Source organism: Numida meleagris, chromosome 4, assembly GCF_002078875.1.
Source record: "Numida meleagris isolate 19003 breed g44 Domestic line chromosome 4, NumMel1.0, whole genome shotgun sequence".
NCBI lineage: Eukaryota > Metazoa > Chordata > Aves > Galliformes > Numididae > Numida > Numida meleagris.
In genome coordinates, this window is record NC_034412.1 from 95,518,449 (window position 1) to 95,542,971 (window position 24,523).

A 24,523-nucleotide genomic window follows, 5' to 3' on the forward strand; every position below is an offset into this window, starting at 1 on the left:
AGCTTCAGATGTTGATGCCAGAGAACGTGGGGGGTTGTTGGTAGTGAAGCTGTCAGACTTGCTTTCTAAGCAATCCAGAAAGTGCTATATTGCCTGTTCAGCAGTCCATGTTTCACCAGCTTTCCTTCATTTACATGGAGAAACAACTATTTCCATACATCAGTGTGTCAACAACGTCTTTGAAGGCAACAAAATGAGACTCAGACCAACAAAACTATTCAGGTATAAATCCAATTTTAATTATCAAGCTAATTTCTAGCTCCTACATTCAGTGCAAGGATCAAAAACTACAAATTTGAGAGTAGAAATTTATTCTATTCCCAGTTTCCGATTGCTTTGGCAACTGTCAAAAGATAACTCCCAAAATCCATTTATTTCAGAAGCATTCTATGACCTCTGTGGTTCCAGGTGAGCAACATGGACTCTCTCAATAGCTACCACCACCATCCTTCAAACCCAACTCTTTGGCAACAGTTATACATAGCATTGTGCGTATATAAAGAGCTTATAATAAAACTTCTTTTACATTCTAATTGTCTTCAACCTTCACAGAAGTATTAAAGTGCTCAGTCAACTCTGAACAGTCCCTCCTTCCCTAGTTAGCCTACTTCCTGGAGACACCTGCACTTACGTCAGCAAAACCAGAAGCAAACAAAAGAAAAGGCATTCGTAGGAGGAAAATCCTCTGCAGGACCATTGTGGCCCCTCAATAGCCAAGAGGCCTTGGTAGTCTCACATCTTTCCACTACCCACATGCTTAGACACCAGCCCAAAACATTCACACAAACCAGCCCCATCGCTTGATTCTTTGGCCCATGCGTTCCGTAGAAAGAAAACTTTGCAAAACAGAATCCTAGTGATGCTACTGAGGAAACACGAACACTGAAATCATACTGGAAAAGCAACAGCAATAAAACCCCACCCCGATAATTGTGATGGTTATTGAAACCCCCTCCCAGTTATCTGGATTTTAAGCCATCTTCAACTATTCTGAAATTGACATAGAGACTTTCTGGTCCTTGTGAGCAGAGGGTTGGAGGACACATCTCAAAGCTAATTCCTCTTGCAACACTTGCGTGCCAGCTCATCAGCTGCTCTGTTCTGGAGGGGATTTCATCCAGGGCCTCTGCTCTTCCTCAAAGAGGACCAGAGGCACATCCCAGCAGGCACATCTCCTCCTCCTTCCAGCCACAGCATCCACAGTACAGCTCTAACTACCCTGAAGGGTGGCTTCTCCCAGCCAAGAGCTGAGACACCAGGAATGCACTCCCAGGACACCTGCAGGTAATACTTTACTTGAACATGAGTTAACGCTTCCCATTCTAGCTCTGGTTAAATCTAACATCCCTGGGAAAAACTCATTTAAGCATTGTCAGGCCTGTGCAACTGCTCTTTCACAGCAAGTATTTAATTGTTTGCTGTCATCTTTTTCTGTTGACTGGAGATCAGAGAAGCTTTTACCACCTCCATCTTTACATGGCCCCAAAATCCCGTTTGCTGACTGCTCACCTTCTCTTTCTACACGTAGACCTTGGTAACAGCCATTAGAGATTTCACCACAAAAATGACTCAAAGCCCAGAAAATATTGATGAAGGCGGGCAGAAACCACGCACAGACTTACACTGAGTGTCACACCATTGGTCAGACATCGCATGAGTTACCCCTGCTGCCTTCAGGACCCAATGAATACCCACTGCGTGATGTTTACCTGCTTTGATCTACTGGAGCATCACCCTGATCTGGAGCCTTCTCAGCATTCACATGAGAATGGGCTGTGATATGAGGGCCGTGCTGCTGCTCGGCTTGCTATGAAAGCTGACAGCTTCCCCTGTGATAGCTCTGGGACATAGTGACCATGCCCACAAGGGCATACTCTTGGGAGTGCTTCTAATGCTCTCTTTCACTGACATGAAGAGATTCCACAAGAAAATAAACCTTTTCATACACGTTTTAGAACAATAGGCAACTACACTGAGATGAAGTACCACCTGGTATTTAGTACAAAGACACCAAATCTTCAACGGCATGAGTCTGCTCGTATGCTGAGACATGTTCTCTGCAGCTCTCCTCCCTTGTTACAAAGCTGGCCTTCCTCACCACGCAGAGAAACACCTGACCTGTAGGGAACCGAGCAAGCAAGCAACATTTCTCTGTGCTAATCTGCAAAACAATTTATATTCCCCTTCCCTCTTTTTTTTTTTTGCTGTTTTGAAAGTTTGTCTTCAGAGCTCCACGTTTTTCTTAACTTTTTACCTGCAATCTGTAGCTTGCAGCAATGGGCAAGCATTGAGCTAAAGGGCAGCTGGTTTCACAGTACTACAAATAAGAAAACTGACCACTGTACAAGCAAAATTAAATAAACTGAAATATAAAAGACTGCAGAAGTTAGATTCATCCAGAAATATAATATAATGTCTGGGAGCAGGGGAAAAGTTGGAGATTAGTTACAGAATAGAAACAATGAAATGACCAACAAATATTGATTAGGCAAAGGAGAACTTCCATCGCATGCTGTACATTAAAATTAAATGCAAAATTCACATATCAGACCATCAAGACAGAATGATGAAGGTCTCAAGCCATGGGAAGAGGAAAGCAGAGAAATGTATTGACTAAAGCAACATGAAAAAAACAGTAAACAAGCAGCTTCAGAGGAAAAAACAGAAACAGCTATACATCAAATGAGGAAAAAGCAGCACTAAAGCAGAGAACCATGAAATATATGGTCGAGACACCACAGGTAACACTGATTGCACAAAACACTTTTGATATTTTGAAAGAACCAGGCCTATCTGAATATCTATGCAAAATATATACACAAATCCATATGTATATATGTACACATAGGCACTACTGTACATATGTATATGCAATCATTAACACAACTGCCCTTTGACAAAGTTTCAGCATCTGACTCCGGGTGCAAGCGAGAATGTTGCAGTTGTGCAAAACTACACCTCTGGATTGGATTACCAAGTGGAAAAATTAGAAAGAGCCAAAATAATTCCCAAGTAGCTCAGACCCACGTGCGGTTCCATCAACATCACCACGTGAGCCCAACTTCTTAACGTTTCCAGGTCATCCGCAGGAATTAAATACTCATCCAAAGCTGTGTGTTGTACCAGTACAAATCAACTTGTTTCCAAGCCCGTCTGCTAACGAGTCTGAAGAGACAGTCAGACAATTCCCCTGACAGTGGTTTACCATGAGGCCATCCCACCTGGGGTGCCAATTTGGGAATACTGGATGTATAGGAAATGGAATTCAAAGGCCAAAACAGGATTGTCATTCTGTAAAAGGGTCAGCTGTTGTCCTTATAGTGCTTTGGAAAAAAGGGACGTGATGCATACAAAAGGGAATTCCCCCACCCCTCAAACAAGGGAACACACAACTCTGAATGCATGCTCCAACTTTATGGCATGCTGCTCTTTGGGGTTTCCAGTTTTGGGATGTGAAAAGTGGCATTTCCACCAAGCTTGCTTGCCTCACAGCTCCAAAGATCACTGGCCTCCCAAGTCCATGGCCGTTTTGGTCTGACGCTTCAATGCTCAATTGGTCTTTGATATGTGCATTACCAATGCCATATTAGAGCAGAAAGAAAGTGGTGAAAGAAAGAACTGCAGATAGATTGTTTTATGCCTCGGCAAAGATGCCCCATCCTTCCAACTCCAAAAGAGCCATCCTCACAGCTCTGCACTTAGCAGATCTCGTTTAGTGCTCTGCATCCATGGCATCCAAGTACTTGGCTTCAATGATTCTAGGGAGCAGGTTATACCTAAGAATGAACCAGAGAGAGCGCATTAGAGCCTGTTTAACTCAAATGTTTTGTTTGTCTTTCCCAAGTCTTAGTTTCATTTGCCCACAGACATACTCTTGGTTTGTGCTGGAGAGGCAGGCAATAGCTTCCTGCTGTCCCCAGTTTGCTAGTAGATGGATTACTTGTCCAAGAGTCACCATTTATATCCAATTTATATTTTTTTAAGCACTCTATCTACAGTTTCCCAACACACAAACTGTACCTGATGCAGCCTTACATCCAGTACAACACTATCAACAGCAAGCACTGAGAGCTCACAGGAGAGACTCTTTCCAAAATTTCAGGGCTGGCACAAGTGTTAGGATATGGGATACAAGGGATATTTATCTTGCTCTTCCTCAGTCCTCCCAAGTACACCAGGTTACTCTTTCCAGCTCTCCCCACAAAGAGGCTTTAATGGGAACCCAGCAGCTTCAGTCAGTCTTTTAATAAGCACTGAATATATCAAGACTTGAGATCAAGAGGCTGAGCAGGGCAGTGACATTCCAGTGACCATCTGCTGGTAAGGCTCCATGCCTACCTGGTACTTAGCATCCATTTGATCATGGAGGTAGTGATTCCCCAATTTCCTTACTCTCTTCTTTTTTTGGGGGTTGGTTGGTTGTTTATACAAACATCTTCATGAATATATTTGGGTGAGAAAAGAAAGCCACTAAGACCATGGTAGGAAGTTGCTTTCATCAGATCCTACTGCATATTTGTAGTTTGACACTTCTTTTGCTTAAGAAGGAAGCAATTCTTCAGCTGTTCTAACAGTACTAGAAAGCCAGTTTAAGAGCTGAATGGTCTTTTCAAGAGCTAGAAAAGAGATCCCAAACTGCACTTACAGCTGAGAAATACCCCAATCTGCTTAGATTGACCTGCCATGAAATAAAATGCTTGAGATCTGTGGAAGCACAGAAACAGAAATTAGAAAAGATTCTTCCCCTCTGAGCAACCTTAAGTAAGCCCCAGGGCAGGGATAGGAGTGTAACCAAAAACTAGGCACCCCACAGCTTTGGCTTAATGCTAGGAATTGGGTATACCAAAAAAATATCATTTTCTCCCAACAGACCATTCCACTGCAATAGTTAGTCACTGAAATCAGTTACTTTTCACACTGACGCTGGAAAAAGATTGGATCCCACAGATGTCAATGCAAAGCACGTGGTTAATGCAGTTGGAAGGAAGGGAATGCAGCCTTGAGACAAGCAAACCATATGGCAAGTTTTCTGGATGGGACACTGAGCTGTGACTCACTCAGCTGGGTTTGATTCTCGACTTTGACCCCTGGCTATTCTCCTCTTCCTCCCTCTGCTTCTTTAAAGAAAAAGAATTTCTTCTATTCTGCCTCATCTATTTAGAGTGCCAGATCTTCATGAAAAAGTCATTATTTGCTACAGAGCTATGCATCACGGTGTGGCCTTCTCAGCTGGAGCCCACATACATTGCATGAAGGCAACGTGGAATTCAGAAGGAAGCAGAGGGAAAGTTTCCACATCAGGTTTTACCATTTTCCCCTTAGCAGCAGGACTAATTACAAAGGCTATTTGGAAAAGCTGCTCCGGAAAGAGAAATGACTTAGCAGATATAGCATAAGATGACAGTGCCTTATTTACTCAAAAAAAAGAGATGCATTTGCACCACTAAATTACCTAGCTTTTTTCAGAATTTCAGGTCTCTGACACAGCACTCTCCACAGTAATTTACCTTATAACAACATATGTAACTTGAATATTTAGGTAAGAGCGCCCTGAGCTTTCTTTTCTGTACTGAGACGCTCTGCAGAGACTTGTAATTCTCACAAGTGTCCATCATCCACAAATTATTTGCCAGCCATTTAACCAGACAACCCAAGTGCCACCTATGTGAATGGCGGGTGAGAGACTCCTATCATAGTAGCAATCATTTCAGTGCTTTCTGTGCAGTTTATCTTCAAACACCCAGCCCAAATAGCTTCAAGTATGATCTTGTTGAAAGCCACGGCAGCTGACATTTGCTTTTGGTTTGGAAAGAACTGAACCCACCTTCACCAGCCAAGAGGAATGCCACCACAATAGCTGCCTTTGCAGATTATCACATCGGTAGCCCTGAGCTCCTGTATCAGATGGAAAACCTCCAGCACTGCAAGCTCAAAGACAGCTAGATATCACTGGATGCCATACAGGCCTAAAAATAATCAAGTGGACTGGGAACAGATCTGTTCTGTCCAAGACCTTATTATGGCTTGTCATTACAGCCAAAGAACAGAGAAGAAAGCATGAATGATTTAACTGAAGAATGATGGACAGTCACTGTTTAAAGAACATTCCGAAAAAATTAAGCTTCAGTGATTCTCCTTCAGGAGCTGGACTTGATCCTTACAGGTTCCTTCTAACTCAGGATATTCTATCACTGTATGAACATTGCAAGATACTGTGGGGTTCTTGTAGTTTTATGTTAGATACATTTTGAAGACCTCACGTGGTCTGTCTGACCTGATTATTTACAATGGCATTCAGCAGTACAGGTGGTCTGTAAGGTCACTGCATCCCAGCACTAGATAAAAGGTAAGGATTCCTCTTTACATTCATATGGTGCAAAGGAAAGTTTCCAGCTCTGCCCTGAGTGCAGGTCTCAGGAAATCAGAATGCAAAGCAAGAAGGAGCATTCTCAATACCAAGAGAAAAGGGCTCAGACTGCAGCTGCTCAGGAAGACAGCTCACAGGTGCTGCAAAGGGAGACCCAGGTGCCCCTTTGTCAGCTGGAAGGTGACTAACCAGACAGCATCCCTTTGCACAACACTTAGCATCAGCAAAATAAGAGGCTCTCTGTGCTATTCCTCCTCAAGCCGTCATCTACTTCTGAGATCTGCTCGGGAGAGAACTGGATGTCCTTCTTAACCACTCAGGCTTCCAGCAGCTGGAAGACAAAAAGCATAGGAGATAGAAAAAACACAGCCAAGCTTTGCTGGGAAAAGTTTCTTACCTGATTGGGATCATTCCTATCATGATGAGCGGGAAGATCATCTTCATGTAGGGCAACGGTGACATGCCAAAACCACAGAGGATGAGGAGCTGCAGGACCTGCAGGCCTGTGAAATAGTGGATCTTCCTCTGGGGCACTCTGCGGATGTAATGTGTCGGAGGATAAGCAGTCTGGGAAGAGAAGAATGGTGTCTTAGAAATGCAGCAACCTGGACTCGTGACTGCAGGATGCAGCGCAGGCTTTAGAACAAGGGTTTTAATGAAGTCAGTTTACACCACGCTGTGCATTAACAGTCCTTAATATGCTCAACAGCTGAACGTATGATTGGTAGGGTTAAAGCATGCAACAAACTGACAGCATTGGCAACAACACACAGAGGATGACTGGGCACTAGAAACCCAGGGGGAGAAATAACACACAATGAAGATTGCCTCAGGGAGCATCTGGAGTGCAAGAAAATATCTTGATAAGTACAGTAATGAGATTCCCCTGAGTAGGATTATCAGGGCTTCGCAGCAACACATGAAGTGCCTGTGGGGGTGTGCAGAGGGTGATGGGAAGCAGAAATATTCATCCATCAGTCCCATCACTTGGTTTCTGCACCTGAAACCCAGCTCTTCATTATTTTATAGCCTCTCTCCTGCTGATCAGACTATGCTTGCCCTGGTGGTCCCATTTTCCAGCTGAACAGCAAGAGATGAGATTGTGGAGGTGCTGGAAGAGGCTGGACTTCAACTGCAACGATTCTCCACTTATACGAACTACTCATTTTTGAGAAAGAGCAAAAAGTGACATTAATAGGCTAAATATCACTCGTGGTTTCCTCTGACAGTTACTTGCTCATGTCTGAGCACAGGCTTTGACTCACTGTCTATACATCAATGAAGAGTATGAGCGACTGTCTGCTGGCACTGATACAGACTCAATGGATTTCAGATTGTGCCATGACTCATTAAAAGGTTTCCAGAAAAGTGAAAGTTCCATATTTAAGATTACTTTTTAATTTTCCAGGCTGAAGCTTGGAAAATTCCACAGAATTTGTATTAGAACCAGAGGTAATATTCCACATACATCACTATTCAACCACATAACTATTCACTCTCCATTCAAAAAATCAACATGACAAAAGGTAATCTCTACCCAGATTTCACAGTTTTAACCTCTAAGATGTAACATCAGAGATCAAGACAGATTAGCAGAAGCACACTGCCAAGCATCAGGCTTGCTAAGCCCTTGACCCATTACATAAGGGAAGGTGAGCTGGAGACTCATTATTGCTCCCAGGTACTGCCCACCCTGCCAACTAGTGCCTTAATGCACTTGTCATACAGATGGCTTGAAAGCAGATCTTCCAGATTTGTTTTCATCCCACATCAGAAGCATTTCAACAGCGCAAGTCATTTCATTTTGAGTCTAAAATACCATCTCATGACACTTTGCACAAGTTGAGACGAAAGCAAAAGAGGAGGCAAAAACGACCTTTTCCGAAGCTTTGTTGGCAGAATCAAAAATCATCATTGTAGATCTGTTTTTTTTTTCCTTAAACTATTCTTAAGATACATACTCTGCAGCTGACAGACACCAGAGGGGTTTTGAGGCTGACAAACACGCCGTGTGCAGTGGGCAATAGTTTCTGCAACTATCACAGGCAGTGTTTGCATGTATGTGTTGTATGAATGTGTTTGTGCTCTACAGAGTTCAGGGTGGGTCTTCCCAGGTCACAGCTCTCCTGGTTCCAGCCATGCACTCATTCTTAACCCCTGGAGAAGGGTGTTCTACAGCAATCCCAGAGCAAACTGAGAAGAGTGAGATTATCTGAGACACTATTCCAAAGCAAGAGAACTCAAACGCTTTCACAGCAGGGAAACGCAGAAAGCAATTTATGCAGAATTTGAAAGAAATGAGATGAGGTGTAATTCTCTGAGCAATTTAGCTACCACCTTTTTCTAACCCAACAATAACCTTGCCACTTTTGTTGTTTGACACAGCATTATTCTCTCGCTTCTTCATCTGCTTTAGCGCTAAAGAATTCTCTTGCTCTTGTCTCAGTGACAGTCAGGCTCAGCTAGAGACATCACGTTTCACTCCCTCCTTTTCTGCAGAGGAAGATGAAATGGATAAGCAAGGTGCAGTAGGAAGATGGAAATGGAAATAGAGATGGAAGATGGAAATCAGCCTCACGAGAACACAAATTTCGGGGGTAAGCCCATTCCCAGCACCACCAGCTTCCCACACTGTGTCAGCTCTTGGCACTGGCTGGTCCCCAGGTTGTAAATGTGATTTATTTACTCCACAAGCTGGTGCACCAGTCTGCATTACCTGTTCTTTGAGCAGCAGAGCCACCCTCTCAAAGAGCTGGTTCCCATCAATGGAGGTCAACGCGATGTAGAGGAAGAGGCCATAGAGGACCGGTTTTGGGATCCACTGGAGAGGGAAAGGGAGGAGCAGGAGCGAGAGCCCAACCAAGAAGTTCGCCACCAGACTTGTCAGCCGGGTCTCCTTCACGCTCACAATCCTGGAAGCAGGAAAACAGGAATTAGTGGAGAAGGATGAGAACCCCAGTACCCACCGTAAGCTTATTAGCAGGGCCCACAGCTCAGAGCAAGCTCAGGACATGTGCCACGCAGGAAAGAGAAACTCATCTCCACCACACTCAGATCAGCACTTCTGGCCTCACGCTGACACTGAGAAGGCAGAGCTCTGCTGGATCCAGGCCAGGCACTTAATCCACGACTCAAGCAGAGCACCTGGAGAAAGGCCAAATTCCCCTTCTCCAAAGCTCCACAGATCCTATCCTGAACTAAATTGCCCTCTAAACTAATTCTGTTTAGCACATTGCGAGAAAATAGGCAAGAATCCTCCTTCTGGGCATTAATCCTTCCCTCAATTTACCCAATGCATACGCAGCTGGCTTTTATCCAGAATAAAACTCACTGACTTCTGCGGGAACTAACGAACCTCTTGGAAAGAAAAAAATGGATCTGCGCTCTCTCGACTGAGAGTCAATGTTTTTGATGTATGTGAGGATCTCCCTGTTTACACGGAGAGAATGCTGACAGCACTATGCAGGGAGCTAGAAATGTAGTTCTGCTGTGGATTACAGCAGTCGTGCTGTGAATTGCCTGCTACCACGCAGATCTTGTAATTCATTAATGTGAATTTTATAGGGTTGATAGAACACTTTTTTTAATAAACAGGAATAAAAGACGGACAGGAAAGCGTGCAGCAACTTTCAGAGCCAACCAAGGGGCAAGGGGGGTTGTTTTGTTTTCTTCTCATTCCAAATAAGCCCAAAACAATGGGAGGAAATAAAATCCTCATCTCTCAAGAGTACTTACATTAAAGAATCTCCTTTTTCTCTATAATTTATATTTATACACATTTTAGGAGACAAATCCACAGTATAAGCTAGGGAGTAAATCCCCTATTATAGGTGAAACTCTTGTCACAGGCTCTCTAGGCATCATCTAGTGGCTTCAAGACATTCTGAATTAACCCTCTACACAAAGCACTCCGAGGATTAGCACAAGATCTATGAAAACATTTCCCTCTTTTCCATGTACTGCTGACACTTCATAATCCCTTCTGTCCTAAAGAAGGTTCCTTCACAGTGAGTTCTTTCATTATTGAGTGCCTTCCTTTTAAATAGGGTCAGGTTGAACATGAGAAGTCGTGTTTGTACATTCAAGGACATAATGATGCTGTGGGGGAGATGGATGAAGGAGTCTTCCACACCTGTATTTAGGGACCAAGGGAAAGCACACCTGCCCAAGGCTTGCTCTTAGCACTCGGATAGCATAGAATTAACATGAGACCTAAGGAAGAACAAGTATTACAAACAGAACACTAAGCCCTGAAGACAACACTTAAATTCCTCGGTGAGGATTGGGGCAGATTGTATGTGTTATCCAAGATTACCAAAAGAGAATGTGCAGTAGACACACAGGAGGTATTAACTTCTGTGGAACTCCCCTTCTTCCCTCACATCTAGATTGAAACAGCCAAATCCACAGCCTTCCTCCTTCCAAATGCACTTTCACAAGTCTCCTAATGGGACACTGCTCCCATTGCCTGGAGAAGCCAGAGGAGGAGCACTGCTTCCCCCTGTTATCTGCAAAGTGCTCCACCAGCTCTGGAAGAACAGGAACAACAGCTGGGGGATATCATTTGGCATCATTTGCACAGCCTCCAGGCCTGCATCACTGCAGAACAGAAGCCTCAGAGACAGAGACAAGCAAGCTTTAAGAGCAACTGCAGGGGCTATTTGAGATTAATCTGACAGCCCAGTAAGGAGCAGTCAGACCACTTTAGTGCCATCAGAACCACTATGAGTCTCTTGAGTGTCACAGTAAAGCAAGAGGGAAGGGATGCACTAAGTGATTTTGTCAATCCAGGCACAGTGAGAGTTCCCCTAGCTTTGTCTCTGGGCAAGCTACCAAGGAAGCATTTCTTGTTTTGGGAAAAAGAAGATGTTTGCAATCTGCAAACAGAGCATCCACAAGGCTGCTAGGTTCCTTGTGAGTGCAATGATGGAAGCTGAAGAGCTCAGGATCAAAGTTAGATATGAAACCAGCACATTTCAATCAGATACAAGTCTGCAAGGGTAGGAACAGCCCAGTCTTTTGATAATGGACTTTCAAAGTTCATCAAATTTTGTCTGCCTCCTCTTGGGGATGCAGCAATCACAGCACTGAAGACTGATCACATACAAGTTCTGCAATGACTGTCACCTGCTGCTAATGCCACATAAAATAGTCTGAAATTCCTTATCAGAAGAGTTTAAATTTGAATTATGAGCAATTTTATATTTTTAAAGCTGAACTTCCCAGCCCCTAGATGTTCTTTTGCCAACTCTGGCATCTTTCTTATTTCCAGGGTAAGGACAACAAAAATAGAACTGTTCAGAATCTGGTTTGTCCCTTGAGGAAGCAGTTCCAGAAAGCCTGTACTGCAATGGAAATGATGTAATTAACAGAGATTATGGAGCATAATCCAGGCTCGTTTCCCTAGGATCCTTTAATATGGTTAGCACAGGATTAGCCATTCCCTACCTCCTCCGTATGCCCATTTGCAGACTGCCAGATTCCCATCAAATTCAAGTGGTTCATCCACAGGGGAGAAGAGGAAAATTTTGCCTTCATTGTGACAGAGCTTTATTCCTGTTAATGCCATCATCCTCACAGAGCTTTGATTCGAGTGCAGGAGAGGAACCTGCCAAGGGAGTCAGCACCAAAAGAACCCCTGATTTTCTGATTGAGCGACAGTGCGTTCTCTTTTTCAGCAGAGCTAAGAAAAAAAAGATGACAGCACAGAGCCTCCTGTTTATGGCTCAGTGCTTTGCAGAGAACAAGCAGCTTCAGTCTCACAGGGAGTTCAGACAAGCAGGCAGCCCTCGTTCCTGCCTTTGCTCCCTGTGTTCAGTTCAAAGCACACATTTACGCAGAGGCAGAGCAGTGCCACAAAGGAAAGTGCTCAGTGAGATTAGGTCATCTCTCAGTCCTTTTTAGGGTGATCACTGGACCTATATCTATGTTAACACAGCCAAAGAGGGCTCTCCCATGTTTTTTTGGGGGCAGATGGGTGACAGAGCGGAGGACAAGGACAGAAGGCCCTCAATTTGCACAAGGAACTGAGCTTTGCCTGAGAGAAAACAGAACACAGCATAAAGACAGTGGGTGGCAAAAGATGAAAGAGCCACTAGGTATTTGACAGCAGAAAACAACAGGGAGGCTTGGCTCATGGGTTTCAAAGGGAAAATTGTGCATCTCCTGAAGTGTAGATGTATTACAGAAGAGATTATAGACACCGGGAGAAACAGCATGGATTCTGGAAGCATTTCTTCTCCAAAGGAGTGGTGATGCCCTGGCACAGGCTGCCCAGGGGAGTAGAGTGGTGGAGTCACCAGCCCTGGAGGTGTTCAAGAACCATGGAGATGTGGCATTGAGGGAGATGGTCAGTGGGCATGGTGGGATGGGTTGGACTTGATCTTGGAGGTCCTTTCCAATCTCAATGATTTTATTCTATGAATACAAGACCACAAAACTGATTAAAGCAACTCAAATTTTACCCTTTTACTTCTTGTCATAATGCAAGGCTTAGCATTCGTTCAAAACAAAGATATAGTTGTGGGAACAACTAATACCAACACATACTAATGGGAATACAAGCCCAGGAACTGATATCCCTCCCAGCAAAGGACTGAAAAAGCACTGCAGGGAACGTGGTATGCAAAATCTCCACCAGCAACCCAGAAAGCAGACATGCCCAGCTGCATTGGGCCAACAGGCACCGAGAACATAACAGCATAAAGGCGAGATTGAAATTAAAAGACAGATCCACTCCACTTCCCCAAAGTAAATGACCACTTAGCCTCACTTTTGCAAAGTGAGGATTCTCAAAATGGAAACAAAGAGATAGCATAATTAAAACTAATGGCATGTAAGTGGAAATTACCACTTCTGAGGTAAAAGCGCTCAAGTGTAATGTACCGAGATCAAACAGACCAGATAATCTCTATTCTGGAGGAAGTTTCATAAGAAATTGGATTTTTTAATTATTATTTTCTTAAATAGGTCCCTGATAAGAAAGCATTTGACAACTCAGAGCAGCAAAAAGATCTTGTCTTAAATAGAATGCTGTGACCCGGGCATGGTTTCATAGCTGTTTTTGCTTAAGGAGAAGAGAATTTAATAAGCCTCTCGCCTTCCCAAAGCATGGCAGAAGACAATGATAATGGCAGCTCTGAAATACCGCTGCATTTTTCCTACTCTTTGTAATAACCACTAGACAGGTCCCAAGTGATGAGTCAGACTGGATTTTTTCTGGTGAAGATATCTAGAGAAGTCTGGCCAAAACATCTCCTCAGCGTCACACAGAGATAAAAGCAAAAAAGGCCTTGGCTGACTCTGCACCTAAATTCGTTAAATTCCTTCAGGCTACTTCCAACCACTGAGGAGCATGCACATTTGTGGCTCTTCTAAAACAAGTGCTTTGGGGAAGGGGGAGGAAGTAGAGCAGCAAACCATGGTGTCTGAGGTGGGTTTGTTTGATCCATTTCCCCCTCCACATTCATCTCTCAGAGCCTTCGAGACCACAGCTAGCTCCCCAACCATACCCTATATCCCACTGTACCCAGAGGGTAAGGAAAGCTCACATCAAACCAAAGAGACCCGTGATAGCTCTGTGGTTCCTACTTACGTCTCATAGATGTGCCCATTTTCAACTCTCTCCTCTACGTAGGCCAGGGCGCGGACATGCATTGGAGAGTGAGGGAAGGCGGCGTGGATCCATGGAAGGCCGAAGATGGACAGCCCCGTGTTAATCAGTGCAACGAGCAGGAGGTCCCAGTGGTAGGCCGTTCCCTTCACCAACCTGAAATGGGGTTTGGGTGAGAGCTGTCAGACCTGGTGCTGACAGCAGCAAGGCTGCTCTTGCTGAACCTGAGCTTGACTGTTAAACCAAGTGCACTTGCACGCACAGGGCAATTTTACACACCTCCTGGTTTACAGCTAACGTTACGTGAATGCAAGTGGTAATGAAACTTGATAGCTTTCTCCCAAAGCAATCACTTTCTGGAAAGAGCAATGCTGAGCTAAAAGGCAATCCGCTAAAATAACAGCCCGCCAGAACTGCATCAGCATTTTGCCACTATGTTTATTGCTGAGTTGACTCAAAAGATACAGGTATACCTGCTAACAGAGCTGACATGGGCAGTAGTGTGAAACCTGGGCATGGGCTGTCAAACAAGCAACACTGAAGTTTCCCCATCTGCCTTGCTTTTAACCCTGATCTTGCTCCTTCCTCACAGGCAGACCCAGGAGCTGAGTGCATGCTCAGTACGCTGCAGTAATCCCTCATAATTATTGCTTCTGCGTGATAAGAAAATAGGACATGAATTCATTAAACTTCAGCTCCTCCTCATTAGTCAGCCCAAGAGATATGCTCCTAACTTCAGCTAATACAGCATGCCCTCCCCCTTTAGTTTAAGGGAAACCATCAACCTGCACCACAGTGTTGGCCACATCACAGTCACTTTGGACTCCATAGAGAACAGCTGCTAACACTGAACTCACCTCCTCTTGCAGTTTTTTGCAAGGTCTGTCCCCTCCCAAACATACCCATTTGGTACCACTTGAGCAAGTGACCTAAGTTTAGATAAAGGCTGGGTGGGGAAATTCAGCCCCCAAACTGTGATACCTCAGTTAAAGGTCTATCAGTCGTTGTTCTGTCCCTGGGCATCAGAGCAAGATAGCACTTGAGCCCAGTTTGACACATTAAAGGATCAGTTGAAACACTCTCCAGGCACCATCAACTACAAAGTGTGCTCAAATATCATTCAGGTGTCTTGATGCACATTAGTTGTGTACCTAAGCAGAGACTTGGAGCCATATGAGATGCTCTAGGATAGTAACTGGAGCTATCAAGCCATCCAGCACAGTAAGAAGATTGTGCCTTATAGCTATGTGAAAACAGCAGCAGATGTCATTATCTGAGCAGCAGAAATCTTGGGTGGAGCTCAGTTTTGGAACGAAGACATGTCTCATTGAAAGTGCTCACCTCCATTGAGGGAGGAGGCTACAGGGTGACTAGGTCAGATGGATGTCTACACTGCTTTGCCTCAAGCTGGAAGGTGCTGGCAGGAAGGGTGGGATTCAAGAGGTTTGTACGCTCTTCCTGTGTTGGCTTACACTTTGAAAGCACAGCCCTTGCCCATGTGATGACTTCTCAGAGCAAAGGCATCACCCAGCTCCCCCAGGGTTATCGCTTGCATGTCCTGTCTGCTGCTTTCAAAGGGTTTTCTGTGTACAAAGGCCATATGTTCAGTACCAGCATTATTTTAATACTTGTCTCAGTCTCTCAGCATTGACTGTGTTGTATACACATGCTTCTGAGCTTCTGTCTAGCTCAACACATATGATAGCTTTAGGTGTCTTATCCTGGGCTATTCTCACAATATCCAGCCAAACCATTATCTCTTGGACTGTCCCATGTGCTTGCTTCAGTTATTCTTTAGCAAAGCTCAGTGTACTTTCAGGTACATATCATATTTTCCCTGTTTATTCTACAGGAAGAAATTGCTACATTGGGTAGGACACTAAAAACCATGTTCTCTGTTCGGCTGCGATAGGCAATGGAATTTTTATTCTGTGATGACACCACAAAACAAGCTGTCAGGTTCTATTTTCATCCTTTACAAACCCCTGCCCTGATACCTGACCAGCACGAGCTCAGCTTTGTACACAGCATCAGGAAAAATGCTACGAAGAAATACAAAATGTTTTACCTTCCTTAAGGGCACCCTAATGGAAACAACAACCCATACTAGGAGAAAGACGTCCCACTTACATTACAAATTTATGTAATGCTTTACCTGAACGGGGGATGACTTATTCAAGATAACAGGAATAATCATGCAGTCAAAGAAAACCAAATTAGTATAACTGAATTTGAGCTTGTCTTTTCTCCTCCAGTTGTGTCACTCTAGCTGCAACACGGAGAAAGCTAATTTGTGTTATACAAGGAGAACCCTCCCACGCATCACACTAGTGAAAAACCCTGAGACACAGTAGTTTCTGCAAAAGACATCAGACATGTTCATCTTTCGATACCTGACTGTGGTTGGCAGAAAAACAAATGAAATATTTTCATAATCCTATAACTTCACACACTAATCGGGTCTACCAGATAGAAGTGAAACTACATCAGTTACAATTTTACTTCACTTCCCCATTCTCAAATAGAAATTAATAGCTTCAAGCACTTCTCTAATTTCCAGCTGCAGCGTATGATGCTATATTTGTGCAGATCACTGACTCATCATTTACAGAAGTGCATGTATTCTGAGATAGCAGTGTACATGTCCACATGGATCAGGTGCTCCCTAAACCATATCTGGATATACATCCATGAACAAACCATACCAAATACCTACAAAACATTCACACGGGGCAAAGAAGAAGCAGGCTGAGAAAATGAGCTCACCAATGCTTTGCATTTTTTTTTTTTGATTCACTTCTACAGTATCAGGTTTTGGGGGATGGTGATGAGAAATTCTGAAAGAACGCGTCCTGAATATTCCAATATTCAGGCTGGATTTGGATAAAGCTATCAGAAGACAGATGGATTTACTCGAGGAGCAAGGTGGAGAACATAATGCAAGGATTTCCTTTTGTTGTTGTAGCACTGGTTGAGATCCTATTGTTACAGGTCAGTAGGTTAGGAAGGGGCTTGAGAACACCCCTCTACACAGGGAGAGCAGAAAGATGAAAGCATTACCTGTTCTCTGGAGCATTTGTGAGCGACGCCACAATGTTCTGCTCTATAAAGAAGAGCATTGAGAGGAGGAACCCCAGCCCCATAGCACTCATCACTGACCCAATGGAGAGGGACTGGACAGGAGCCAGCACAAACAAGCTCTCAGATGGGTTGTAGTTAAATTTGGACACTGCAAAGAGGAGAGGAATGAAGTTAGGGTGTGCCTGCTTGCCAAACCGTCTACAAGGACTCAAATAGTTCTACCCACATCATGAACTACAGGGAACCAACACAGAAAATGAGTTGTGATGCTCTGACACGTGGGAGCCAGAAGGCCGTATGAGACAGGTCCATCTGGCTGCTTTAGTTCAGTTTTCCCCCATCCCCTTAGAGCTTGGCTACCATCCTGACTCATTGGGTTATGGCTAGTTCTAGTGAGGCATTACGTATTTTAAACAAAATAAAAAAAAGGGAAACTCATTTTCCACAGACATAAAGCATTTTTTAGATTAGAAATTCTTTCTTTTAACTAGCTGTAGACTCCTCCCGCTCAGTTCATCAACTGACAGGGGTATTTTACATAAAACCTCCCCACATGCAACAAGCCGTGCCCCTGCTTTCTGCCAGGGGAAGAAATCTATCAGTAGGAGTAAATTACATATGGCCACACATCATTCTGCAATCCAACTGAATGGAATGGTCATCACAGAAAAAAAACATCTCTTATGTGTTTCCATACATTTCCTCACATCACCCACTCACGTCACCACAGGACAATGCAATTCCTGTCCCCATTATCACTTCCTGATGTGGAAAAGCTGATCTATGTGGCCAATGAATGGTGTATCATTTTTAGATTTCCTCATGTAACTTAAAACTGCCCAGATGCTCTGCACCATTTCACCTAAATTAGGAAAACGTAAAGTGGAGACAAAGAGGACAGACTGGGATCATCAACTCTACGTCTGCACAACTGGCAACAAACCCTTCCTGCCTGCTAATTACTCTGCCCTTTGTTCTTTGCCAGAAATTGTTGATTCTCTTTATTGTAAGAGATACACACTTAAATTACAATTAAATGAAAAGACAGGCTGAAATAACTCATCTAGAGAAATCTTTACTCAGTCCTGCCTGATTATGGTTTCAAATTACTTATATCTGATACTGATGAAATCAGAACTCCTGGAGTGGGAGGCAGTACACACAGCTTTTGTAATACATGGGAGAACACAGATGATTAGTTTTTATTCACTCATAGCCAAACTTCGGCAGATTTAACTTCTTTTATTGTAGACTACATGCTTCCCCTAGTACTCCGAAGAATAAAAACACAACTTACTTTCAATTTCCTTGAAGATATAGGAACCCACAACAGAAAAAGTCAAGACTGAAATTGGTAAGGCACAGTCAGACAGAATTTCACGGACTCTTGCATGCAAATATGGGCTGTAATTTAAAAGACAGAAAACTTCCATCAACACCACACTGCAGGGACAGTTTCCCAATCCAGACAGCGTTAACATTAACAAATCAAAAGTCAGTCCAATCTTGCCATTCTATAGAGATGTCTGGAGTGAAGAAATAGTCTTTAATTCAGCCTAAATCCTATGGAATCTATCGTCTTTGGAGGTTGATGAATGCATAAGCAAAACCCAGAAAGAAACAAGAAAAGAAGACACAAGCTGGTCCTCCAGCACCAATTGGCATCTAATTTCCACAGTAGTTTTAATTACTTGCTTGGGCATATCAAAGAGTTCTCATAGCAATAGTATTAAAACCCACAGCAGAAGTGGGCATTTGACTTCCAACCAAGAGCACAAAGGTACCTTCCCAGTAGGCTTTCCTACACCACCAGGGACTTTACCCCCAAGAATGGTCAATGCTTATTTGGTGAGAGTTACAAGTTCCAAATATTCAATGCGACTCATCCAAAGCTTTCCAAAAATTCACCTGTGATGCCAAATCAAATACGGAAGGGCATCAGTCAGTGACAGAACATTTTGTCCTGCTCTAACGTTTTCCAGGTGGCCAGCCAAGGTCGTATCTGGTTTTGGCTTCCACCACCACTAACGGGAGAGTTCCACCTGATTTCACTGGGTTACAAAATTTTGGACCTAAACCATTAGTGATTCCTCATAGGTAATATGAAATAATCAGTAGTCTGAGCTCTAAGACTAAAGTAACTCACCTTTTCTTAAACTGATAGAGCGTATGACCAAGCCAAAGGGTACCCAACATCAACATGAGACTAAGGACGGCAGTTTCACGTCCATAATGCACATCATGCGTGCCTGTTTGATTCTCTAGGGACATGGATCTGCTCACTGATGAATTCATCAAGAAGGTGGTATTGATGCCGAGGCTTGGAATAGCATCAGTTCGTGCTTTTTCCAAGTAACTGTCTCCTGTGCGCCCATGGTAGTAATATTTCTTAAAAACTGTACAAACAACCAACAGGCAAGCATTAGGATAGGTTTGTGACAATCAGAGCAAGTAAAATAATGTGTTTTTTTTTTCTTGCTTGATCATGCAGTATTACTAACATTATGCTTCACCAGGTTTATAGCTCTACCCCTCAAGCCAGAGAAAACAAATCAGGAGAGATGCTTCTCTTACAAAGGCAGCACCTGACAGATTTTTCTTTTCACTTCTTTTACCAAGTAGAAAATCACACTCATCTAAAGCAACAGATATGAATTGTAAGAACTTATAGTGCTAATTATTTATGTGGTTTTGTTCCTCTCATTGGAATCACTGCTCTTAAGCATAAACAGACATCAAATTTCAGCAGGCTGCTAAAAAATTACATCAAAATCTCTGAAAAAATTAAGAGCAGACAGACTACTTAGACCCTTAAGAGGACTGCACAATGCACAGTAATTACTTTTCCTCCAGGGCTGCTCCAGATTAAAAGATAAGTGTTGACAATATGCAAAACCTGGCACAACATTTAAATTCACACTGCAAATTGAAATAGAGTTATAGAGCATCTGAAGTAAACCTGTACAAGTGAAATAGTAATGCCTCTGGAACTGTCCATAAATGTATTAGATTAGCTCAGTTAGGAGTCATTTATACAAGTAATTAACAGTTGTAAATGTACTCTTGCTCTTGAGTATTTAGTCGTGTTCCCATTTGTATGGCATTGTCTGGCTCCAAGCATACAAATGTGGTATTGGGATGATTTCACCTCTTTTTTTGGAGTAAAAGCCTGGAGGTGTCACAAGGAAAAAGTGAAAACAGAGACAGGAGTTGGCCTTTGTGTCCTGGGAGAAGCAAGGCTAAGAGGCAATGGCTTCAAGTTGTGCCAGGGGAGGTTCAGGTTGGATTTTAAGAAACATTTCTCCTCCAAAAGAGTGGTCAGGCACTGGCACAGGCTGCCCAGGGAGTGGTGGGGTCACCATCTCTGGAGGTGCTCAAGAACTGAGGAGATGTTGTGGCACTGAGGGACATGGTCAGTGGGCATGGTGGGATGGGTTGGTCTTTGTGTTCTTAGAGGTCTTTTCCAACCTTAATGGTTCTACGTTGTGTGACTGGAAGCCAGTAGACAGCTCCTGCTCTCCCCCCAACACCAACAGGGAGATATGGGAGGATGGAAACCACCATGTCAGAGCTTAGCAGCTCCTCCACCTTTCTTTGCTTTAGGCAAAATATTCCTTCAGGCTTCACAAGGGAAACTCAGAAGTTTAAGGCAAGAGCATCTCCTTTAGATAAAAATACAGCAAACTCACTCCAGAATGCCCTTCATAGCATTCTGTACCCAGCACCCTCTCCACCCCATGAAATTCCCCAAGCATCTCTCGTTTTTTTCACGCTGTTCTCAGCATGAGCCAGAAATGAGGAGAATATTGCACTTTCAGTCACAAGAGCCTCCCCCAGTAAGGAGCAAACCCATCAGAACCTCCCTTCACACCATGTACTTCTGCATTGCATGCTGAGAAAGAGGCTCTGCTGTCATTTCCTCCCTGTCCTCCCAGCTGTGTCCAGCCCAGTCAGGACACCCAGATCTGCTTTGCAAATAGGTAAACTGAGGCACAGAGCACTGCCACAACCCGCAACGGAACGGGTTGTTGGAGCATTTGCTGTTTCCAGCTCTGAATATCAAAGGACACTTTTGTCATCACAAAAAGGATCGCGGGGGTATTCCCTGGGCTTTAGCAGCTGGCCAGGGCTGAAAGCCTGCTCACTGTCTCAGCCAATCCTCAAAGTTACTGAGGCTATGGTAAACCAACAGTTGCAGAACTGCATGTGCTACGCGGAATACACTGACATGCCTCTATTTAGATTTTTTAGATTTGAATTCACACAATTAAAATTCCGGTTATTTATATAAATATGTTTTGAGTCTTGGAGATTGTCTCTGTTCCCCACACCACGTTGCATTTCCCACATATTGTAATAGATTTAGGGTGGACCGCATCTATGTGCACTGCCTCTTGGGCTGCAATTCAATTTGCACCCACCTCACAATGAGGTAAGGCTGTTCCAGTTAACCCTAGATATAAGGGAAAAGCTTTCTGGCTTATTTGCTCTTGTATTTTATTTAGTGCACTGAGGATGTGCCAAGACAGTAGTGGATTGAGGGCTTTTCCCTGCACAACTTACTATAAAATACTAAATTGCTGCAGATTTGGGCATTTTTGGTTGTTTTTCTGAGAGCTATGTGGGTCTTGCTGCTCCATTCAGAGCAAAGCAGGTGGTGCTCCAATTGAAACAGAGCCATCCTCAAGCCCAGCGCACGCTCAAGTTCCTTCCAACAACATTAACTTGTGTTGTTTGCTTCGGCCAGTTGGTCATCGTTTCCTGCAGAGTGCAGATGTCAAGATCAAACAAATACAGCTTTGGTGGCTGGGCCACACGTTGAAAACAGTGTCAGTGGGGATGGCTGGTGCACCTGGCCCAACTCCTCTATGCAGGATTGCAGCCCTCCCCCGCCTCTTTCCTCCATGCATTTAGTACCTTGCGTAAAACAAGGCTATGAGCAGAATGAGAAAAAGGAACATGTCCTTTAAGAGCCTTAAGGAAGCCTTAATGTTGCTGATAGCTGTTACCAGGACCAGCTTTCTCCTTTTACTTAACTGCTCAATCCATATTTTGGGAGTAAAGGGGTGATAACAGCAGCAAGTATCATCTCCTGCTATAAGATCAGAGCGGAAGAGGAAAAACAAGCACGTGGCTATACTGGTGTCATCTGTTTAGATATGAGCAGCGAGAGGGTTTAGGATCAAGGCTTTGCCTGCCAGCATCACTGCCCTTCTGCACCTGGGGAACCTGGCTGGACATAGGGTCCCATCTGCTGATGCATTCAGTAGTCCCAGAGGCAGCTCAAGCCAACAGGAGCTTGTAAACAAGCCGAGTGGCTGGCTTGATTTTATTACTATTGTTCCTATAAACAGCCTTTTCCATGTTCAAAGGAAAATTAGACTAATTAGACTAATTCACTAATCACATTAACATCCAGCCTCCTCTGCTGTCCCCGCTGCAATACACTGATTGAACTACTACTCACACATTCCTGAAAGTCTAGCAGCAGAGATAAATGGATGCTTTCCACACCTTTAACCTGCACCCCATGCCCTTGCTAGGCAGAATCAGCTCCACACTACAGAACCATTGTGAACATTTACTGTTTTTTTTTTGTTTGTTTTTACAGAGCAATTGAATAGTGTTGAAGAACATCCTAGTGGCACGGGGAGAATGCTCCGTGCCTTCAGAACAGGGCACTGACAGAACACACTTCAACACACACAGCTGCACATTAAGCAAGAAGGCAAACTATCCCAGAGCAGCTCCCTCTTTCACCAAGCTTTGTCTTTGCACAATATTTGACAGATGCAGGAGTTCTGCAGAGAAAAAGCCCTCTGACTGCACAAAGCATATACCCAAGGAGGCAAAGTAAGCATTCTCAATAAAGCCAGGAATTGCCTTGCTTCAAAGTGCTTTGCAGTGTCAAGCCTCCTCTTTGAGGGTGTTCTCCTTGCAAACAAGATACCACAAAGAGCCAAACCCCAGAAGCTGGAGAACATGCTACATGTTCAGTGGGGTTAAACACATCCTGAAGGATATCAAACTTTGGGTGATTGAACAATTGATCATAAGAGGAACGTGGACTTAGCTAGCTCCTTGTTGGAATGAACAGAAAAGCTGCCATCCAACATGACACTTCTGTAGATGACTTTTACTTGAGAGTGCCAGAGAAATGTGAAGGCTGCTCATGTGGGTACACAAGTTAACTTGTAAATGGGGAGGTGGTGGCTGGAAAGAGATGAATAGCTTTGGGAGCATGATAGAAGGCACTGAGCTCACTAGGTTACCACTAAGGGAGAAGGGGATCTCAGCTCATAAGAATGGACAATCCCAACATATCTTTTGCCTCCCATTTAACACATTCAACAGTGTGGTGAGGAGAAAAGTCTGCATTTAAATAAGACTTCTTTTTGCCAGGGCCATTCAAAAAGGACTGGTATCGTGGGAAGACTCTCACAGAAACATTAGTACAGTTTCTCTACCTAATCCTAGCTCAGCTATCTGAAATGAGAGCTAATAGAAATTTTGCATATCCAAGTAAACTGCTGACACAGAGCTGCTTATGTCTCAAGCACTTTGATTTTTTTCGTGAAGACCCAGAATGAACACGGATCAAGGAAATGTCATGCATATTTGCAGCCTCTTATTTCCCCCTGTGGCAACAAAGCAAAGCAGAGATCCGGACTGAAGAATGGTGTTGCAAGACTTACCTTTAATAATGCCTTTGAAGGCATCAAGCACAAAAGTGATTGATATAAAAAGTGCAATTATTTCTTCTGTTGACCTGTGGAAAAATTACATGAATTAATATAGCTATTAGCAGAGTGTGCATTCAGCTCCATTCAAAAGAAATCAGCATATTCATGCATTCACATCAAAACATAAATTTTAGTTAGACTCCAACTCAGGAAAGAAAACCCAGTGAATCTTTAAAAGCTTCTTTCAAGCTGGAACAATAAGCCAAAATGATACTAGCTTCATCTCACAAAATACATTTTGCAGCAAGTTTGTAATTAAGGAGCTTGTAGAATGTGTAATTTTCCCATTTGCTGAATAATATGATCAAAATACAACTTCTTGAAAATAGCTACCTTTTAAAGAGCTTCATCAGAAGACTGAAATTAAAGAGGGAGTATATCACAAGGAAAAAGCTGTTCCACAGTCCAATCCAAGCATAGAAAGCACTGAAATCCAAGTTATAGTCATCGCAGATTCCTCGAATGACTGCAGAATTGAAGCATTCACACATCAGATTAGGCTGAGATTCTCATTCGCTTGATGGCAAAAGAACTGATTTTTAAGACTTTGCCCAACCACACCTATAGCAGACACCATTAAATCTGTTCTTACACTCACTATATGAACATTGGACCACTTTCTTCCCCTTTATGCACTAGAAGTAAGGCAAAAAAATACTTGGAAAACATTCTCCCACACTATTCAGTTCATCCTTTTGTACATATTAAGGCCACAAAATC

At 43.4% G+C, this 24,523-nt stretch overlaps 1 protein-coding gene across 11 annotated transcripts in view; it reads right to left on the minus strand.

Annotated features, from left to right (window-relative positions):
* Positions 218–24,523, minus strand: part of SLC4A11 (solute carrier family 4 member 11) — a 134,293-nt gene continuing 109,987 nt past the window's right edge. For all 11 annotated transcript variants that reach the window (XM_021394893.1, XM_021394894.1, XM_021394890.1 and 8 more), the window contains 9 exons: positions 24,137–24,269; positions 23,756–23,829; positions 19,207–19,456; positions 18,358–18,464; positions 17,040–17,208; positions 13,962–14,135; positions 9,084–9,279; positions 6,765–6,934; positions 218–3,776 (listed from right to left, as the gene is read on the minus strand). In XM_021394893.1, the coding sequence (XP_021250568.1) occupies positions 3,713–3,776; positions 6,765–6,934; positions 9,084–9,279; positions 13,962–14,135; positions 17,040–17,208; positions 18,358–18,464; positions 19,207–19,456; positions 23,756–23,829; positions 24,137–24,269 (1,337 nt within the window). In that variant the 3' untranslated portion in view covers positions 218–3,712. The remainder of the gene's footprint in view (positions 3,777–6,764; positions 6,935–9,083; positions 9,280–13,961; positions 14,136–17,039; positions 17,209–18,357; positions 18,465–19,206; positions 19,457–23,755; positions 23,830–24,136; positions 24,270–24,523) is intronic.